This window comes from Brachionichthys hirsutus, chromosome 8, assembly GCF_040956055.1.
Source record: "Brachionichthys hirsutus isolate HB-005 chromosome 8, CSIRO-AGI_Bhir_v1, whole genome shotgun sequence".
Lineage (NCBI taxonomy): Eukaryota > Metazoa > Chordata > Actinopteri > Lophiiformes > Brachionichthyidae > Brachionichthys > Brachionichthys hirsutus.
Window position 1 is genome coordinate 1,360,323 of NC_090904.1, and position 15,101 is coordinate 1,375,423.

Here is a 15,101-nt window from a genome sequence, read left to right on the forward strand (position 1 = left end):
TGCGTCTCCTGTGGACCAAAGTTGCTCAAACCTGTCAAGTTGCAGCTCGAGGCGGAGGAAAGGGGGGGGGGGGGGGGGGGGGGGCTCCTGTGTGACCAGCTGCTGATCCGAATGACAGCAGAGGTGGGGGCTCGACATGGGTGGGTGGGTGCACCAGACTGAACTGTGAAGATGCAGACACCGAGGTGGAAGCAGAATATAGACAAATACCTGCAGTAGTGCAGTAATGTACTCAGGTATTTCTTCTGTAAAGTACTTCAATAATCAAGTACAATAATACTGTTTACTACTTACCAGCTGTTTGCATGACAAGTTTCATTCAACCCAAAATGATGTCAGACGTTGTTAGAATGTTAAACAAACTTTATCGTTTAGTTCTGTTGAGCCTAAATTTAAAACAACTTCAAGCTGCTCAGCACTGCTGCACCAAAAACACAACGAAAGACGCCTCCAGAACGCCAAGATCATTGTAACTCAGTGGGATTCTGCTCTATGGACCAATGGAACTAAAGAACTTCTGAAGCTCGGGACGGTCACTTTGCTTCCCCGGGTTCTAGAAACCTGCGATGTGGAAACGGTAGGAGGGATTTCCTTATCAGGAAGGCATAGAGGGAAGCTCCTCACTATCTGCGAGGCTCGGGCATCATTCATTGGGTGTTCCGAAAGGACAGCGATCCCAACAAGTTACTGTGTGTTAGTCATCTGACTTGAATCCCATAGATCTCTGGTGAGATTTGAAGAGGAAACGGCAGGACAAAAAAAAAACAGGAATGTGACAGAAGCGGAGGCCGTTATTCACGAGGAATGGGCCCGGATTCCTCAGGAATGCTGTCCCAGGCTGGTGCCGGGATCATAGCAGCCAAAGGGAGCGCCATTAGGCACTGGGGAAGCTTTAAAAGGGCAAAGGAGGCAAAAATAAATTTAATTTAATACCATTTGGAAGAATCAACTGAAATCTGATTTGTTAAATTTTTCTTGATTTTATATTTCAAACAGCTGATAAAAGTATATTTTGCCTATAAACCACATCGACAATGGGGAGTGAATACTTTCCTACCAATTGGGAAATTAGTTTGACAAAAGAATCACATTATATCCAGATACGTTCAATTATAACGCGAAACGTTTCAGGTTATAATTACAGGCGCTGGAATTCTGATGAGCAGAACCTCAACGGGTTTCGACCAAAGTCAGAATCTGATCAAATGGTGTGAATTTAAATCAAGCGTAGGATTTACCACGTTGTACTGCCGAGTATTTAAACTCAAACATGTTATCACTATAAAGCAAACATTTTGTAAGATGCACAAATTTAACGCAATTAAAAAAAAACGTTTGTTCTAATCAGATAAGTTTGTATTTTATTTAATACAATAATGAACTTTTCACGTCATAACGCGATGCTGATCCGTCGCGATGCTGATCCCCCCCCCCCCCCAGCGGCCGTCCTCCTGTCTGTGTGTGAAGCTCAGCAGGATCCTGGGCAGCTGCCAGCAGAGTTCCAGCCCAAAGCAGGGGGCCGACGCTAAAGAAACATTTCCCCCGGACCACACGGGAAGCAGAGGAACCCCGAAGACGACCGAAACGTGCTTTGATTTAGCTTTTAATGACTCGGCCACTACAAAAGGTCTTCAGCATTAACCCATCGGGTGCCAGATAATCTCAGTGATGATTTGATATGGCGGGATCACACCTCAGGCCAAGTCATTTTAATAAAGAAGCTGCAAGACGTTTGAGTTTGTCGACTTTGGCCGCTAAACACTAGATTAGTGTTTAATGTATTTTTAGGTTCCCAACGACCGATTTAAAACTCTTCCATAATGCGTACAACGACGAGATTTTACGTTATCTTATTTCATCTAAAGGTGTAGAAACTGACATCGGCACTTCATCCATTAGTGTGAGACTTTTTATTTTTCAGTACGTCACTCCTGCAATACTGTTATATATGTACAACACAATGCCTTCTTATTTTGGCAAAGTGTCCACCAAAATGATGAAATAAAGTTTGGTTGAGCAGTACACACACACACACACACACACCAGAGTTAGTACCCGATCTCTTATCAATGTTGGAAAACGCGTATTTAAGACATAATTTATTGAACCGATTCAAACAAAACTTCTTCATCCTCGAGTGGTCGTGATGAAATTGGGTCAGAATTAAAGCCTTTACATTTCATTTAGGATAGACAGTCAATGGTTTTGGGGAAAAATAAACTTGCTAAACTAAATCTCTAATCCAACCTCGCCACACCTGATTCACAAATATACAAGTTCATTTTTCCTCCATTTAGCCATTTATTTATCACAATTAACTCAACGTGTTCATCGCGTATTTTTCCGCTACTTTGATTTTCCATTTAAAACAAGTCCAGTATGTGACTATTCTTTGAAACCAGAATAGTCTTGATTGTGGGGCAGGGAAGGGGTGATAGGTGAGTAATTTGAAAATGGACAGGTTTCTAGGATGAAAGAAAGGGGGGGGTCCAAAAGATCCTCTTCCATGTATAGAGTTTTTTCATAAGCTATGTGAGATTATTTCTTCCTGCGTTTGTCGTGTTCTCCTTGCCATGCGTCTTGTCATTTTCTCTATTCTATGTCCTCTGCGTCTTCTCCTTGGTCTCCGTCCATTAGCAAAGCGGAGAACTTACTGGCTGAGCTGAACTTCTGCAAAATTAAAAACAGACCCTGGATCAGTTCTCTTAGATGGAAAAACAGCTTCAAACAGTTCCGAGTCATTTCTAAGGTGCGTTTGTTTTTAAAGGATGCCTTTTATCAGCTAATGCGAGAGGAGAGGGGCTGCTTGCGGCGGCTTCAGGGAAACCTTTGATTTACAAGCACTTTTGATGAGATCAAAATCTCAACCTGGGCAGTCAGAGACTTACAGGGGTTGGGGTTTCTTCAAATTTCTTTGGCTCTGGGGCTGGCCGGGAGTCTCGGTCTCCTCTGTTATCCTTTCTACAATTAGAGTTGCCACACAGGTTAAAGTGAGCAGAGCGCTGTGCTGGAACGCTAGCCTGCATTGTCGACGGCTAAGAAGAACAGGAACGATGCCGCTTTGCATCCTGGAGTCCAGGTCACGCAAATTGAGACTAAAACACAAACTGATTTACGCCCTACTGCCGGTATTTTAGCACTGGAATTACTTGTTTGCAGTGATCAATATTAGACGTCATCAGTTAGCCTCTCGGTACAAACGCCCAGTAAATGTCCTCCGTTTGAGGATTCGGGGAGTTGCTAGCTTTGGATGGCTGACCTGTCTGCCTCCTTTCTTCGATCTCTGTTGGGCCCCTCTCCTCGGACCCGCCCTGCTGCAGGTCCTGACGGCCCCCCTTGCACCCGTGGGGGCCCATGGTGTCGAAGCACACCGTCAGCCTTGTTCTCATCTTAAAGGAGAGGCCAGACATTTGAATGAAGAGAAGCTGGAGGACTTCATACAGAAGACTACACTCACGACACACCGAGGCACAAACAGCCAGTGAGGGGGGGGGGGACCTCATTTAATTTAAATCTGATATTGGCTTCAGTTTGCAAAAGGTTTCTGACAGAACTTCGAGATAATGGAGCCGTTTGACACTTTCATACTTGGACGGATTTCTGCAGCATAAAAATCAGAAGTATTAATTTGGGAAAAACAACATTTTAGCTCCGTCCTGTAACGACTGCGTGCCCCGCCCCCATCTCTCTGTGTGTGAACATGTTGTCGGCTGTTGAGGAACACCTGAAACAGTCGCTCTGTAAAACCTACCCACGGTCGATCAGCCGTGAGACGCAGGTCCCGCTACGAGGCTCAGCTAAACATTAGCCACCAAACTCCACGTTAGCTTTAGCCGTCGGCAAAGAGCATCAGACATGAATGGAATCCAACGTTCTGAGGTTCCTTCGCTTGCACCCCATCCTCCACCAGGGAGGGGGGCGTTCCCTGCAATCAGCAGAACGTCTTACCTTTCTCTGATCCTCTTTCATCTGCAAAACTAGAGACAAAAAAACAAAAGGCGCTAGATGAGATTCATGGAGATGTTATTTCTTGGTGTAAAACACACATTTATTCAACCATAAGAACTCTGCTCTTTAAAAACAGTAAACAGTCAGTCAGCGTTGACATCCTGTTGCTGCTGACTGGCTCTTGAAGGCATCTTGTCTGCGTGTTAAACGTCCTCATGCTCTTGGGACCGCCCATTCCCAAATCAAAGCAGAAGAAACCTCGGGACTGTCCTCACTGCTCCGTTTTCACCTTAGGTCTCGCCCTCGTAATTTGCCCCCTGCAGGGCGTGGCACGCCGGTTCTCACCTCGGTTTGGGAGGAGCCGAGCCGCTCGGTGAGACGGGAGCTCGTCCGTCGCCATCGCCGGAGCCTGCGCTGGCTGCACTTCTCTTGGCCCATGCGTTCTCCTTGGGAGGTGGCGCAGGCATCACTTTCAATGGCTCCTTGGATGAGCCGGTGGAGGGGGGGTGTGGGGAGGCCCCAGGAGAAGAGGGGTCACTGTCTCTCCCACCGAAAACCTCATTCTCCCCAGAGCGCTCACCATCTCGACATCGGGACCCTAGTGAAAGAAGAGGAGCGCTCGTTTGCTACCGTTTCTCCTGCTTCCTGACTCTCAGTGGCGAAGAGAGAAGCTTTATTGATGCACAATATAACGTTTTATGAAGAAATATCTCACCTCTGCCAGAAGTACTTCCTGGCTGTGAGGACTCACTTCCGGTGCGAGAACGCTGGCCATGAGGTTCCTCATTGCGCCAGCTTGGATCCCTGAAAATAATGTCAAACAAGCGCCATCAGCAGCTGAAACTACTTTGGCGTCACGGCACGAGCGAAGGAAACCCCGACCTGTCTCGCATCTTTCTTTCAGGTCCCCGGCCTTTGTCCTCATCCAGCTGTCGCTGCAGCCTCTCTTCCTGCTTCTTCAGCCTCTCCTCCACCTCCCTCTCCCTGGTTGCCGTGTCAACCGGCTTGGCAGCACCGAAGATAGACGAGGCCCTGGTGTTGCTGCTCGGAGCTGGAGCTGGAGCCGGAGCTGAAGCTGGTGCGCTACCACTGCTAGCTTCTTCCTCCTTGGTAACAGTGCGGGGCTTAAGGTTCAACTTGGGCCTCTGCTGGGGGGCTGGTGCGACAACAGCAAAGGATATTGAATGTCAATGGAATTTGTAACTTAAGCTCAATCCCAAATATCCAAATAACCTTGTTTGAGATATTTAATAAATAATGCTGACTAAAGACAGAATTCAGACTGAACCGTCACCTCTTTCCTCACGCCTGTCATTCCGTTCTTCCTGGTCCCCATAGCGGTCCCGGTCCCCATAGCGGTCCCGGTCACCATAGCGATCGCTGCTCCCTCGACTGTCGTCATAATCACGGCGGAAGCCACTACCGAAGGCCCGACGACCTCCGGCACCACCACGAGAGTCATAACCTAGAAGGAGAGCGCAAGCTAGACGTTTGCCACGGGCAAGAAGAGCTACAGGTAGGGCCAAACAAGCTAAATGACACACCTCCTTTATCATAGTCTCTGCGGTCCCTGTCGTCATAGCGATCGCGGTAGCGGTCTCTTCCTCCTTCATAGCGGTCATTGTCCCGCCTCGGCCCATCTCTGTAACGATCCGACTCGTAACGGTCCCGCGATCCTGTAACAATAGAGACAATGGAATGAAGAAGCGATGCGGCGCCTGACCTGCAGGTACGAAGCAGCGTCAGACAGTAGAAACAGACGCGGATAAACACTTACACACGAATTACAGAGTTATTCTGACCCTGGGGGACAATTTAATTTCACAAAAGGAATGAGAATAGATTGCTTAAAACTAAAACTAATATTTAACCAAACCACCCGATGGAACTGAAATTTAAAATGTTAGAAACGGGTCATAGCGCATAAAGACTCACTCTCTCCAAAGCCATCGTCTTTTCTTTGCGGCACTTCGTCGGCGTCTACAGCGGGGCGGGCCCTCCAGTCAGAATCTGTCCGGTCAGGTCCCATGTCCGACATCCGTCCCCGGCCTCCCATAATTCCATCTCTCTCTGAGGTTTGGGGAAATAAAAAGAGCACAAGTTTAATTATTCAAAATTGAAGAAAAGGGACCTCAGTCCCAATTTACCACACGCAGAGGTAGAAACTGATCACAATAACGCAAAACTTCTTTTTTTTTTTAAGAGTGATTTGTATTTACTAAAGTACCTTCATAACTTAATGGACATTTGAAGGCGCATTTTTATAAATTAGAGGGGAAATGAAAGTTTTATATGTTATATTTCTTTATAATGGAGCATTAACAGCAATGTCCATAACTCGTTTTATTTATTAGTGGCCATGTGCAGTGACATTATTACGCCGAGGAGAACTGCACCTTTATCGTTGGACTGATCTGCAATATCCACACGAATTCTTCGGTTTCCCAGGTTCTGTTGATGAGACAACAGTTAGTTACATGCAGTTTTTAAGACAAAGAAACGGATAACATAAAAAAATCTCAGTTAAGATATTATTGTGCAATACAAGTACAGGGAGGGTTTCACTAATGTGAATTTAGCTCCAGGCGATAAATAACCAGAACGTTTGCTTCCATGGACACAGACGTCCCCTAAACCGTGACCCGTGTCACAGGACAAAGTGGCCAAACCAACTAAAAAATCACTTCAGGTGTGCCTTTAGAATGTGAAAGTAAGCAAAGTGAAGGAGCCCGTATAATTACACACGTTTTGTATGTACTCCTAACAGTTTTTGAGCTGGGGATATATGATCTCCCCCCCACCCCCACACACACTTTAATTTGATGAAAAAGGACGACTCTTCATAACTTCTTTGGCGGGGGAAGTGGTTTGGACGAGCTACATTTAAGGGAATAAACATTCAGCCGCCCTCGTCTCACCTCCTCGTTGAGGCTGAGGGCTCGCAGGAGGGAATCCACATCATCAAATTCAGCGTAGCCAAAACCCTTCAGTCTCTCCGGGTTGCCGGGCTCTCGAGGGAGACGCACGGCACTGATCTGGAGAGGAAGACATGCCAAACGTGAATCAGAGAAGGCAGCAGAATGCAGTCCAGGTATGCAAATTTAAATTCCGGAAGGATTTGTTTAACGAGACGATGGAGAAAATGCCAGACGAGTAAGTTCTGCAGAGATTTAAATGATTTCTAGCAACTCCCACGATGCATCTCTGTTCCCGACGCGGCGCCCCGTTCACGTGTAAGACGCGCCCGCCTCCATGTTCTGGGCCACACAAGGAAACCGACTTGTCTCGAAGCATTCCTGCGTTCACAGGTTGAGCAGTCGTAGCGCCACACTTTAAACACCCGTCGATCCAAAAGGGGGGAAAAAGACGACAGACTTGGCGAGTCGTGTTCTCAATTACTAACTAGAAAAGCTCATCTGGTTCTGCAGCATGCCAGGAAGTAGAACGTTACCGTAAGATTTAAAAAGCAGGACTCACCGAACACTCACGACAATGACTCGTTTAACAGGACGTTCAGAAGAGTCAACGCGTTGCGGCTCCGGTAAAGACATTCAGAGCATGCGCTTTTGCTTGCTCCACTTACTGCCAAGCCGCTGAAGAACTCTTTGATCGAATCCTCACTGACATCATAGGGTAGGTTGCCCAGGAAGGCCGTGTAAGGCGGGCTACGGGGCAACTTGGACCGGTCAACATTGGGTTCACGAGCAGAGCGAGGCGCCGTGGGCAGGCTGGAGCGGTCGATGGGCGCCGCCCGGTAGCTGTCCTCCTCCGTGTGCCATGACGTTGAGACTGCGCAGGTGAGAAAAGAAACATTTAAATAAATACAAACCGAGTTACTGATCAACATCTGATGATCTCACTTTGACTTCAAGTTCCTTTTAATTCACGGAACTGTGCGATTCAGAGACGGCAAAAAGAAAAGTAGCTTCGTAAGACCGTGGAGTGGCCTCTCACCTAGCTAGCTCGATAGCACGACCCCACCGATCTCATTCCTCAACACACCTTCTTTGGAAAACAACTAGAAGGCTTTCCGCTTGCTCACCGTCGCCATCCAGGTCGTCGGTCTCATCGGCCCAGTTGGTGGACTTGGTCGGGTAGCTGGGAGCCGCACTGCTTCCTCCGCTCTTGTCCTCTGCGAGGAAGTCGATCAGAGTGAGGGTCTTCCCCTTCTTGTTCTTCTTCTTAGCTAAAGAGGAGATGAACACATGAGCGCAGAGACGGCTACGAAACGCCGACTCGGCAGTCTGAACAGTTTCTCCACTAAAATATTCGTAGTGCAACAGTTAAAGGGGACTGCAGTGGAGGAAGTAACACTAACACACAAACTATTCTGTCTAAAGGCTATTCGGAAGCCGACCAGTAAAGGCTTGCCTCACCTTTTTGGTGCCGCACCTCCAACCCACCTGTAAATTCTAGGTATGAATCAATCGTCGGTGTAATAAAGTTCACACCGTGGATCGAGGTGACAAAATTATATATCAATATCTGTCTAAAATAGTATCTTGTTTCTGTTCATAATCAACGTTTGTATTAACCCCCCCCCCCATCTGAAGAAGTAAATAAACGGCCATCGGCACAGATGATGAATCATCATTTAATAAATGACTCGGGCATTAATTTCCGGCCTTGTTTGCTGTGGGGCGGGACCGAAGCCTTTTCCACGCGTTACATTTATAACCTCGAGTTTCCCAGTTATTGATCTTCTGCATTTAGACTGTCCACCATTTGTGATTGTGCTCAGAGGCAGAAAAGCCACACGTGTGACTCCCGTTTGGGCTTTTCACACGGCAGCCGCAGCAAAATGGATCAGAAGCGCATGCGGAGAGTCCCTTTGCGTGAGAAACAGTTACCGGTTCGACCACGCAGCTCATCCCACAGAACAGGTCTGCTCTGTTCTCAGCGACAGAGACGGCTTCGAGCTTTATTGTGAAAATCCCGGCTGCCGTGACATTCTTTACGCACGTCGCTACAAAAGATTTACAAGATGTCCCAATTCCAAAAAGCTGTCATTGTTTAAAACAAATAACTGCCACGCATCACGCGTACGGCCTGAAACTAAACATATACTTGTACGCACGTCGCGTACCGACCACGCAGGAACTTTCTCAGCGCGCCGCAATAAGGTGATAATAACGAGCGTAGCTGCGTAACGCTTACGCAAATGGAGAAAAGTGACTTTTGCTAACGCTACTAAAGCCGAGCCGTCGTGAGAATCATTTCTACACTAAAATCTGTGTTAGCGAAAACCTCCACGCGTGTCTTCGTGCGTGCAGCGACGACGGCTCAGTCTGCTGACGGGGAACTACCGTGCTTAGCCAACTCGGGTTTTTTTGGGGCCTAGCGCACGTCGCGGCGCCAGGATCCAAGTGCGCCACGATCGAGGAATGACTTGGCCGGTTGGAAGGGACGCTTTAAAGTTGTGAAGCTGCCACGCAAGTTTTAAGGCCCAAATGGCGCAACGACCACGTTTCAACGCACCGAGACAGCAGAAAGCCGAGGCTGCACACGTGGGGAGAGTCCCCGGGCCGGCCGGACTTCTCGGCCCGACCCCCCCTCCACCGAACGCGCTTGCGCTCGATGCTTATCTGCGCTGAGCGGCGCAGCAAGCCCCGCTACAGGCGTGCAATGTGCCCGCCCTGCGCACAGTTAATGGCGTTTCATAGCACGCCACAAACTGGCCCCAACGCGTGATGAGGTCTAAACTCAAAAGCAGATAACTCGCTCATCACAGCAGCCATTCCGAAAGTAAAACACACCGCGCAGAAGACGAGCATAATAATGGCCAGCCTCTGCCTCGCTCATTTGCCTTCCTCAGTTGGCTCTTTCACGGCTCGAAACCACAGACTAACCCATTTATACGCGCTCGACAACGGCACAAATAAATACTACGACGCGTTAACAATTCCAAAATTAGAAATGTTTAACCATAACAACGAATAATTAGATAAAATTACTCCTAACCCACCCCAAACGCTCAACCTCGTAAACCTCACCTGACGCCGCCATGTTGGAGAGCGAGTTCGTATCAGTACCCGGATGAACGCGTCAGAGGTTCGCCATCGGGAGCGCGCATTGCCGTTCACAGACACAACTCATCCCTTGTATGTATTCAGAGCCGGGTTAGAACTTTATTGACACACTGTAAATCTAACAGGAATATTGAAAACTTTATTAGAAGCCTCTGTGTTATTTACATCGTCCCTGGCAAGTTTTTGTCCTTCATTGATTTCTAATCTTCGAGTTTTCTTTAGTACTACTATGTATCCCATTAAACATGGTGTACTTTAATAAAGTTATTTTGCACAAATAGGCATCCAGAACATCTATCAAATACAAATAAAATCACATGACATGGCATAATATTAATTGTCATAAACATAATGTAATATAACCACTATCTTGTAAATGAAAATCATTAGATGCTACAAAAGGCTTGTACTTCTTAAAATAGATCAGAGGAAACTGTCAAGATAGCAACAATGGTTCAAAAACAAAATAGTGAGCTGAAAATAAAGTTTTGAAAACTATTTACAGGGCCAGGTATGCACTATATTTTATTTTAGAATTATTTGTTGCCATTGTAACATAGGGACAATTACAATATTTTACTTGTAAAGGGATTACCGTAATAGATTGTCATTCTCGGAATCAACTGGGCATGTTCAAGTTTGATTGAAGACATTTAACCTCTCATCAAAGAGGCTTCCTGTGTCTTTCAGGTGCTTTCAAGAGAATATAAAATGTGTATAATTTTTAAGTGTATTGTTAAATTATTAATTAATGTTTGATATGGTTTGTTTACTTGCCCAATTTCATCCTTTTCCATTTCCGTTGGAGTTGTAGCTTCTCATTTCTTAGCACTCACGTGGAAGACCACAAAATCTCCCTTCATATTATGTTTTCTATAAGCTCCAAGGTTTGCTTGGTAACTATGTACACCTTTTTGTCTATGTGTGTATGCACTATGCAGCATTTACAAATGAAGTCCCAGATCTCACTAATGTTTGCTGCTGCATGGGGTAAAGACAGCTAAACTTATTTTCCAGATTTGCAGATCTGAAAATGTAATTTTAGTGTCAGAATGTTTGGAAAAACATGTGACTAATGACGAATTGTTCCAGTATTTGCTTTGGTAACTGCAGGACGATCATAAGGTCGTAGCCCGAGTTCATTTCTCCCACTGGAAAGAACCCTTCGTGAAGGGGCAGGGTCAATGTGGTGCAGAGAGGAAGTGACTCTTCAGTAAGCAGACTTGTATCTGATCTTCCCTTTTTTTAATGTTTTTGGACCAGAATGGCCCAGAAACATAGAGGAAAACAAAAGTACAGCACTGTACTTTATTTGGCTGTGTCTCCATACTTACACTTTTTTTTAAAGGTCTTCTGCCCCCTAGTGGCCAAACATCATCCGAGTAAAAATCGTGTAATTTATTTGCCGCATCTTTTTAGACTGTAGCCCTTTTGTCAACAGATCACCATAATAATCATTACTAAAACTGACATGCATATTCTGACATGGTGCAACAACAAGAGATGCAAGAGCGGCTGTTGTGATTGAGTCTGTGCTTTTATTCACTTTTATTTTGCTCTCAGATCAGATAAGTGTTGCTTTTAAGGTAGCGACGTTTCAGCGTTATACAGTCAAATGCATTTATTCCAAACTTGTGTTTGTCATCTTGGTTTAAAACTGATTGTAGTTGATCAGACAAGAATGGATTTCTTTTCATAATGGAATTGCTGGGAGTTCTGTATTTTTATTTATTTTTTGGGGTGGGGGGGGGTCCCATACTCTTTAATCCAGATTATTTTGAAGCTGCCAGCTCATCCAGTGCATCCTGGAGCCTGTGCCAAAGACAAAGAAAGTACTTTTAGATTTTTAAAACATTCATGTGGACACATTATTTGACTGGAACTGCCATGATGGAGACACAATTAATGATCGAATTCTAATCCACGACATCTTGTTAACGCTTACTTGAAGTCTCCACCATCCAGCAGACCCTTGTATGCGGAAATCTCAGCCTCCAGTTTCATCTTCATGTTGAGCAGCATTTCATACTCATGGGTCTGTTGCTGGATGTTTGCACGCAGTTTGGTCAGCTCCTCCTCCAGACGGATAATGATGGAATTGTACTTCTCCATTTCCATATTGTTTCGTAGCTCCGTGTTCTGCAATGTGTCCTCTAAAGATGCTCTCTGTTAAAGGATGAAGAAGAAAAGAGCGGAATCAAAGGCATGCGAGAAATGTCATTTTGGTCTCTCTCGAGTGACAGCATGGGAAAGTCGTGACTCTCAATTGCCATTACGGAATAAAGATGAAACTTAACCAAAACAAAACATGAAATGCTTGTAAAATAAATGCTTACTAAGCTCTGCTGGGATGCAAGTTCAATCTCCAGGGTCTGTATCTGTCTGGATAAGTCGCCTATCTCCCCCTGGGCTCCCTGAAGGGCTTCTGTGTTCTGTGATACCTGCATCTGTACGTCCACAATCTAAGGAGAAGCGGAAAGTGTGTTAGACAACAAATTAAATGCTGATGACCCTTTTTTAACATTCCTTCACCTGATTTTCATGCCATCTTTTGAGTTCATCTGCATTCTTCACGGCAATTTTCTCATAGTTGGTCCTCATCTCGTCCATGACTTGGGAAAGGTCCTGACCTTTGGGGGCATCGACATCCACTTGCACACCTGAATGGGAGATCTGATTCCTGATCTCCATCACGTCCTACGAGCCAACGGAAAGACGAAATACACAAAACAGTCGGGAGTTGTGATTTATGAGCCAGCAGAAGTCTGATTTGTGAGGAGCTGCTGCTTTCTCACGTGTTCATGGTTCTTCTTCAGGAAGGCCAGTTCCTCCTTCACAGCTTCAATCTCACTCTCGATATTCATCCTGCTCATGTTGGTGTCATCGATGACTTTTTTCAAGCCAGAAATGTCGGCCTCCACGGACTGCCGGATTGCCGTCTCATTGTCGAACCTGGCGGAGTGCAGACACATTCAACAAGTTTAAAATGGCGTGACAGGAGGTTAAAATCACAGGTTCTAAATCACATGCAAAGTCTGCAATGACAATATGGAGAGTGAGTTTAAATGTTCCATATTTATGTCGTATCGAGATTCATTTTAACCCAACATACTTTACTTTGAAGTCATCAGCAGCGAGACGGGCATTGTCGATCTGCAGCACAAAACGGGCGTTCTCCGCAATCTTATCGAAGATCTGGACCAAAAAATAAAAACGCATTAGTGAAAAAGAGATTTTTAACAGTCTTTTATGGTTCTCTAATTGGACTGAATAGAAATGTGAAACTTAAGAGCTCAGATCAATGAGTCGTCGATGTTCCAGACAGCTGCAGAATGAAACCTATGAGTTCAATCCTATTTAATTTATATAACAATAGAAAGGGAAGAATCCGGCTTCACATTGAGGACGCGACATTCCTAAAGCCACAGATACGTTCAGTGGAAAGAGGAACCACAGAGTGAAGGACAGGAAACGGAGAGTTGCTCCTGTGCCAAATCTGGTTCCAGCGCTTTGCAGGAAAAAAAAGTTTCCTCTGAATAAGTCATACACTTCATCGCCTCTGCATCCCCCCCCCCCCCCCGTGGTATCTGCCACTGTGTTTCTGCATGTCCTTGCTGTGAATTCAATGTGTTTGTGGGTTCATCAATTCTGATGTGCCATTGATATCCTGTTTCAGAGGAAAGGGTTAATACGTGCCCCTTACTGCCACCATCAATGTTCCATTATGCGACGCTGAACCTCTGGAGTCTCCAGAACAATACGACATTGGACTCTGCTGACTGGAGACCACTGTTATACAACTGGTACACTCACGCACACACATTTTTTGGTAGCAGCCCAAGAGCCTTTGAGTGTGTGTGTGTGTGTGTGTGTGTGTGTAATTACCACACATCTGTTTCCCATTGAGGCCCTCCTACACCAAGGAATGCTTGCCGAACCACCGTTTACAAACAGAGACATTTGGAAATGCTTTTTGAGGGTTGTCTGGGAGCTTTTCGCTCTGTCCCACATGCTCCCCCCTCATGCTGGTGATTCATGAGAGGAAGTTCTGGGAATGAATTGGTTTTCGGGGGGGGGGGGGGGGGGGGGGGGAGTTAAAGCTCAGCAACCACACCCTGCATTCTCTTGTAAAGAAATCTGATAACCTATAAAGAAAATGCTGCTCATCTCGGCAAAAGCACGATTAGCACTTGAAGATGAATAAATACGCCGGTCGTTCTGGATTTGAAACATTTCCTTGTGATGATGAATAAATTCAGGGAGCAGAATTTACATTCATACTTTTTTATTTCAGCCGTCATCGGCTGCTTCGCTGCGTTTCAGACGGACATTCCCCACTCGTCCTTCACCTCCATTTGAATGATTGTTCAGCTTACCTGTCTGCGCAGGTCATCGACGATGGGATCATACTTGCTGTAGTCTCTGATGTTGCGCTCCCCCTTCTGGAGAGCCTCCATGACCTTCATCTCCAGCTCCTTGTTGGCCTGTTCCAGGTTCCTCACTGTCTCCAGGTAGTTGGCCAGGCGGTCATTCAGGTTCTGCATTGCTCCCCTCTCGTTGCCAATGATCCCAGCACCTCCACCAGCCGCCCCGGATCCACCGCTGCCCATTCCAGCACCCATCCCGCTGTTCAGCCTGAAGGCAGTAGAGGAAGATGCCATCGGGGCACCGGATCGCAGGATGGACGCCGAGCTGGTGGAAATGCGGACGCCGTGGTCACCAGCACCACCATAAACGCTGGCCGAACGGTACTGTGGCGTGGAACGGGTCAAGGAGAGGTGGGAGAAGGGTGTCTGCTGCACGTTGAATCTTCTAGAGGTCATTGCGAAGAAGTTTTGTCCCGACAGGGAACGAGATGAAAAGTAAGATGGAGACTCGCTGCTGGCCGGCTGAAACAGAGACGCTGGCAGTGGAAAGTGGGGAACTTATACTCCTACTTCTCTCCTTCAATCACAGCTGGTCTTACAGACCCTGCCCACTTGAACATCGCCCCAGTCCTCATTTCCTGCCCCGCCCCCCCCCCTCCCTGATCTCTCAGGCTCTCATTCACCCGTTTGTTCCTCTTTTCACGGTGTATTTTCTGTCTCCATGGGAATCTGTGAGGTATTTTTTCTGCTGTGAAAA

The 15,101-nt window shown here is 46.3% G+C and overlaps 2 protein-coding genes across 5 annotated transcripts; both read right to left on the reverse strand.

The window, feature by feature from the left end:
- Positions 1 to 1,895: 1,895 nt before the first annotated feature.
- eif4ba (eukaryotic translation initiation factor 4Ba) lies at positions 1,896 to 9,955 on the reverse strand. Of its 4 annotated transcripts, XM_068742841.1 has the most exons (15): positions 9,942 to 9,955; positions 7,991 to 8,134; positions 7,532 to 7,737; positions 6,867 to 6,983; positions 6,345 to 6,399; positions 5,884 to 6,018; positions 5,493 to 5,624; positions 5,243 to 5,413; positions 4,831 to 5,104; positions 4,664 to 4,752; positions 4,294 to 4,546; positions 3,949 to 3,977; positions 3,260 to 3,389; positions 2,889 to 2,961; positions 1,896 to 2,670 (listed from the first exon to the last, which is right to left on the reverse strand). In XM_068742841.1, the coding sequence occupies exons 1-15, from the start codon at positions 9,952 to 9,954 to the stop codon at positions 2,593 to 2,595; spliced, it is 1,899 nt and encodes a 632-aa protein (XP_068598942.1). In that variant the 5' UTR covers position 9,955; the 3' UTR covers positions 1,896 to 2,592. The 4 variants fall into 4 exon arrangements, with proteins under 4 accessions (XP_068598942.1, XP_068598940.1, XP_068598939.1 ...); XM_068742839.1 differs by lacking the exon at positions 3,260 to 3,389; XM_068742838.1 differs by lacking the exon at positions 2,889 to 2,961.
- Positions 9,956 to 11,499: 1,544 nt separating this feature from the next.
- On the reverse strand, positions 11,500 to 14,837 carry LOC137898150 (keratin, type I cytoskeletal 18-like). Its single transcript, XM_068742147.1, has 7 exons — positions 14,354 to 14,837; positions 13,090 to 13,172; positions 12,773 to 12,929; positions 12,510 to 12,674; positions 12,314 to 12,439; positions 11,923 to 12,143; positions 11,500 to 11,789 (listed from the first exon to the last, which is right to left on the reverse strand). The coding sequence occupies exons 1-7, from the start codon at positions 14,798 to 14,800 to the stop codon at positions 11,750 to 11,752; spliced, it is 1,239 nt and encodes a 412-aa protein (XP_068598248.1). The 5' UTR covers positions 14,801 to 14,837; the 3' UTR covers positions 11,500 to 11,749.
- Between the last annotated feature and the right edge of the window lie 264 nt (positions 14,838 to 15,101).

Excerpts from the sequence above, each read along its gene's own strand:
- LOC137898150 (XM_068742147.1), bottom strand. The coding sequence starts at position 14,800 with ATGACCTCTAGAAGATTCAACGTGCAGCAGACACCCTTCTCCCACCTC. Across the intron at positions 12,930-13,089 it reads GCTGATGACTTCAAAGTAAA|GTTCGACAATGAGACGGCAA; the intron begins GTATGTTGGGTT and ends GCACTCCGCCAG. Across the intron at positions 11,790-11,922 it reads CTGGATGGTGGAGACTTCAA|GCTCCAGGATGCACTGGATG; the intron begins GTAAGCGTTAAC and ends TCTTTGGCACAG.
- eif4ba (XM_068742841.1), bottom strand. Across the intron at positions 5,414-5,492 it reads CAGAGACTATGATAAAGGAG|GTTATGACTCTCGTGGTGGT; the intron begins GTGTGTCATTTA and ends CTCTCCTTCTAG. Across the intron at positions 2,671-2,888 it reads TTGAAGAAACCCCAACCCCT|AAGTTCAGCTCAGCCAGTAA; the intron begins GTAAGTCTCTGA and ends TTAATTTTGCAG.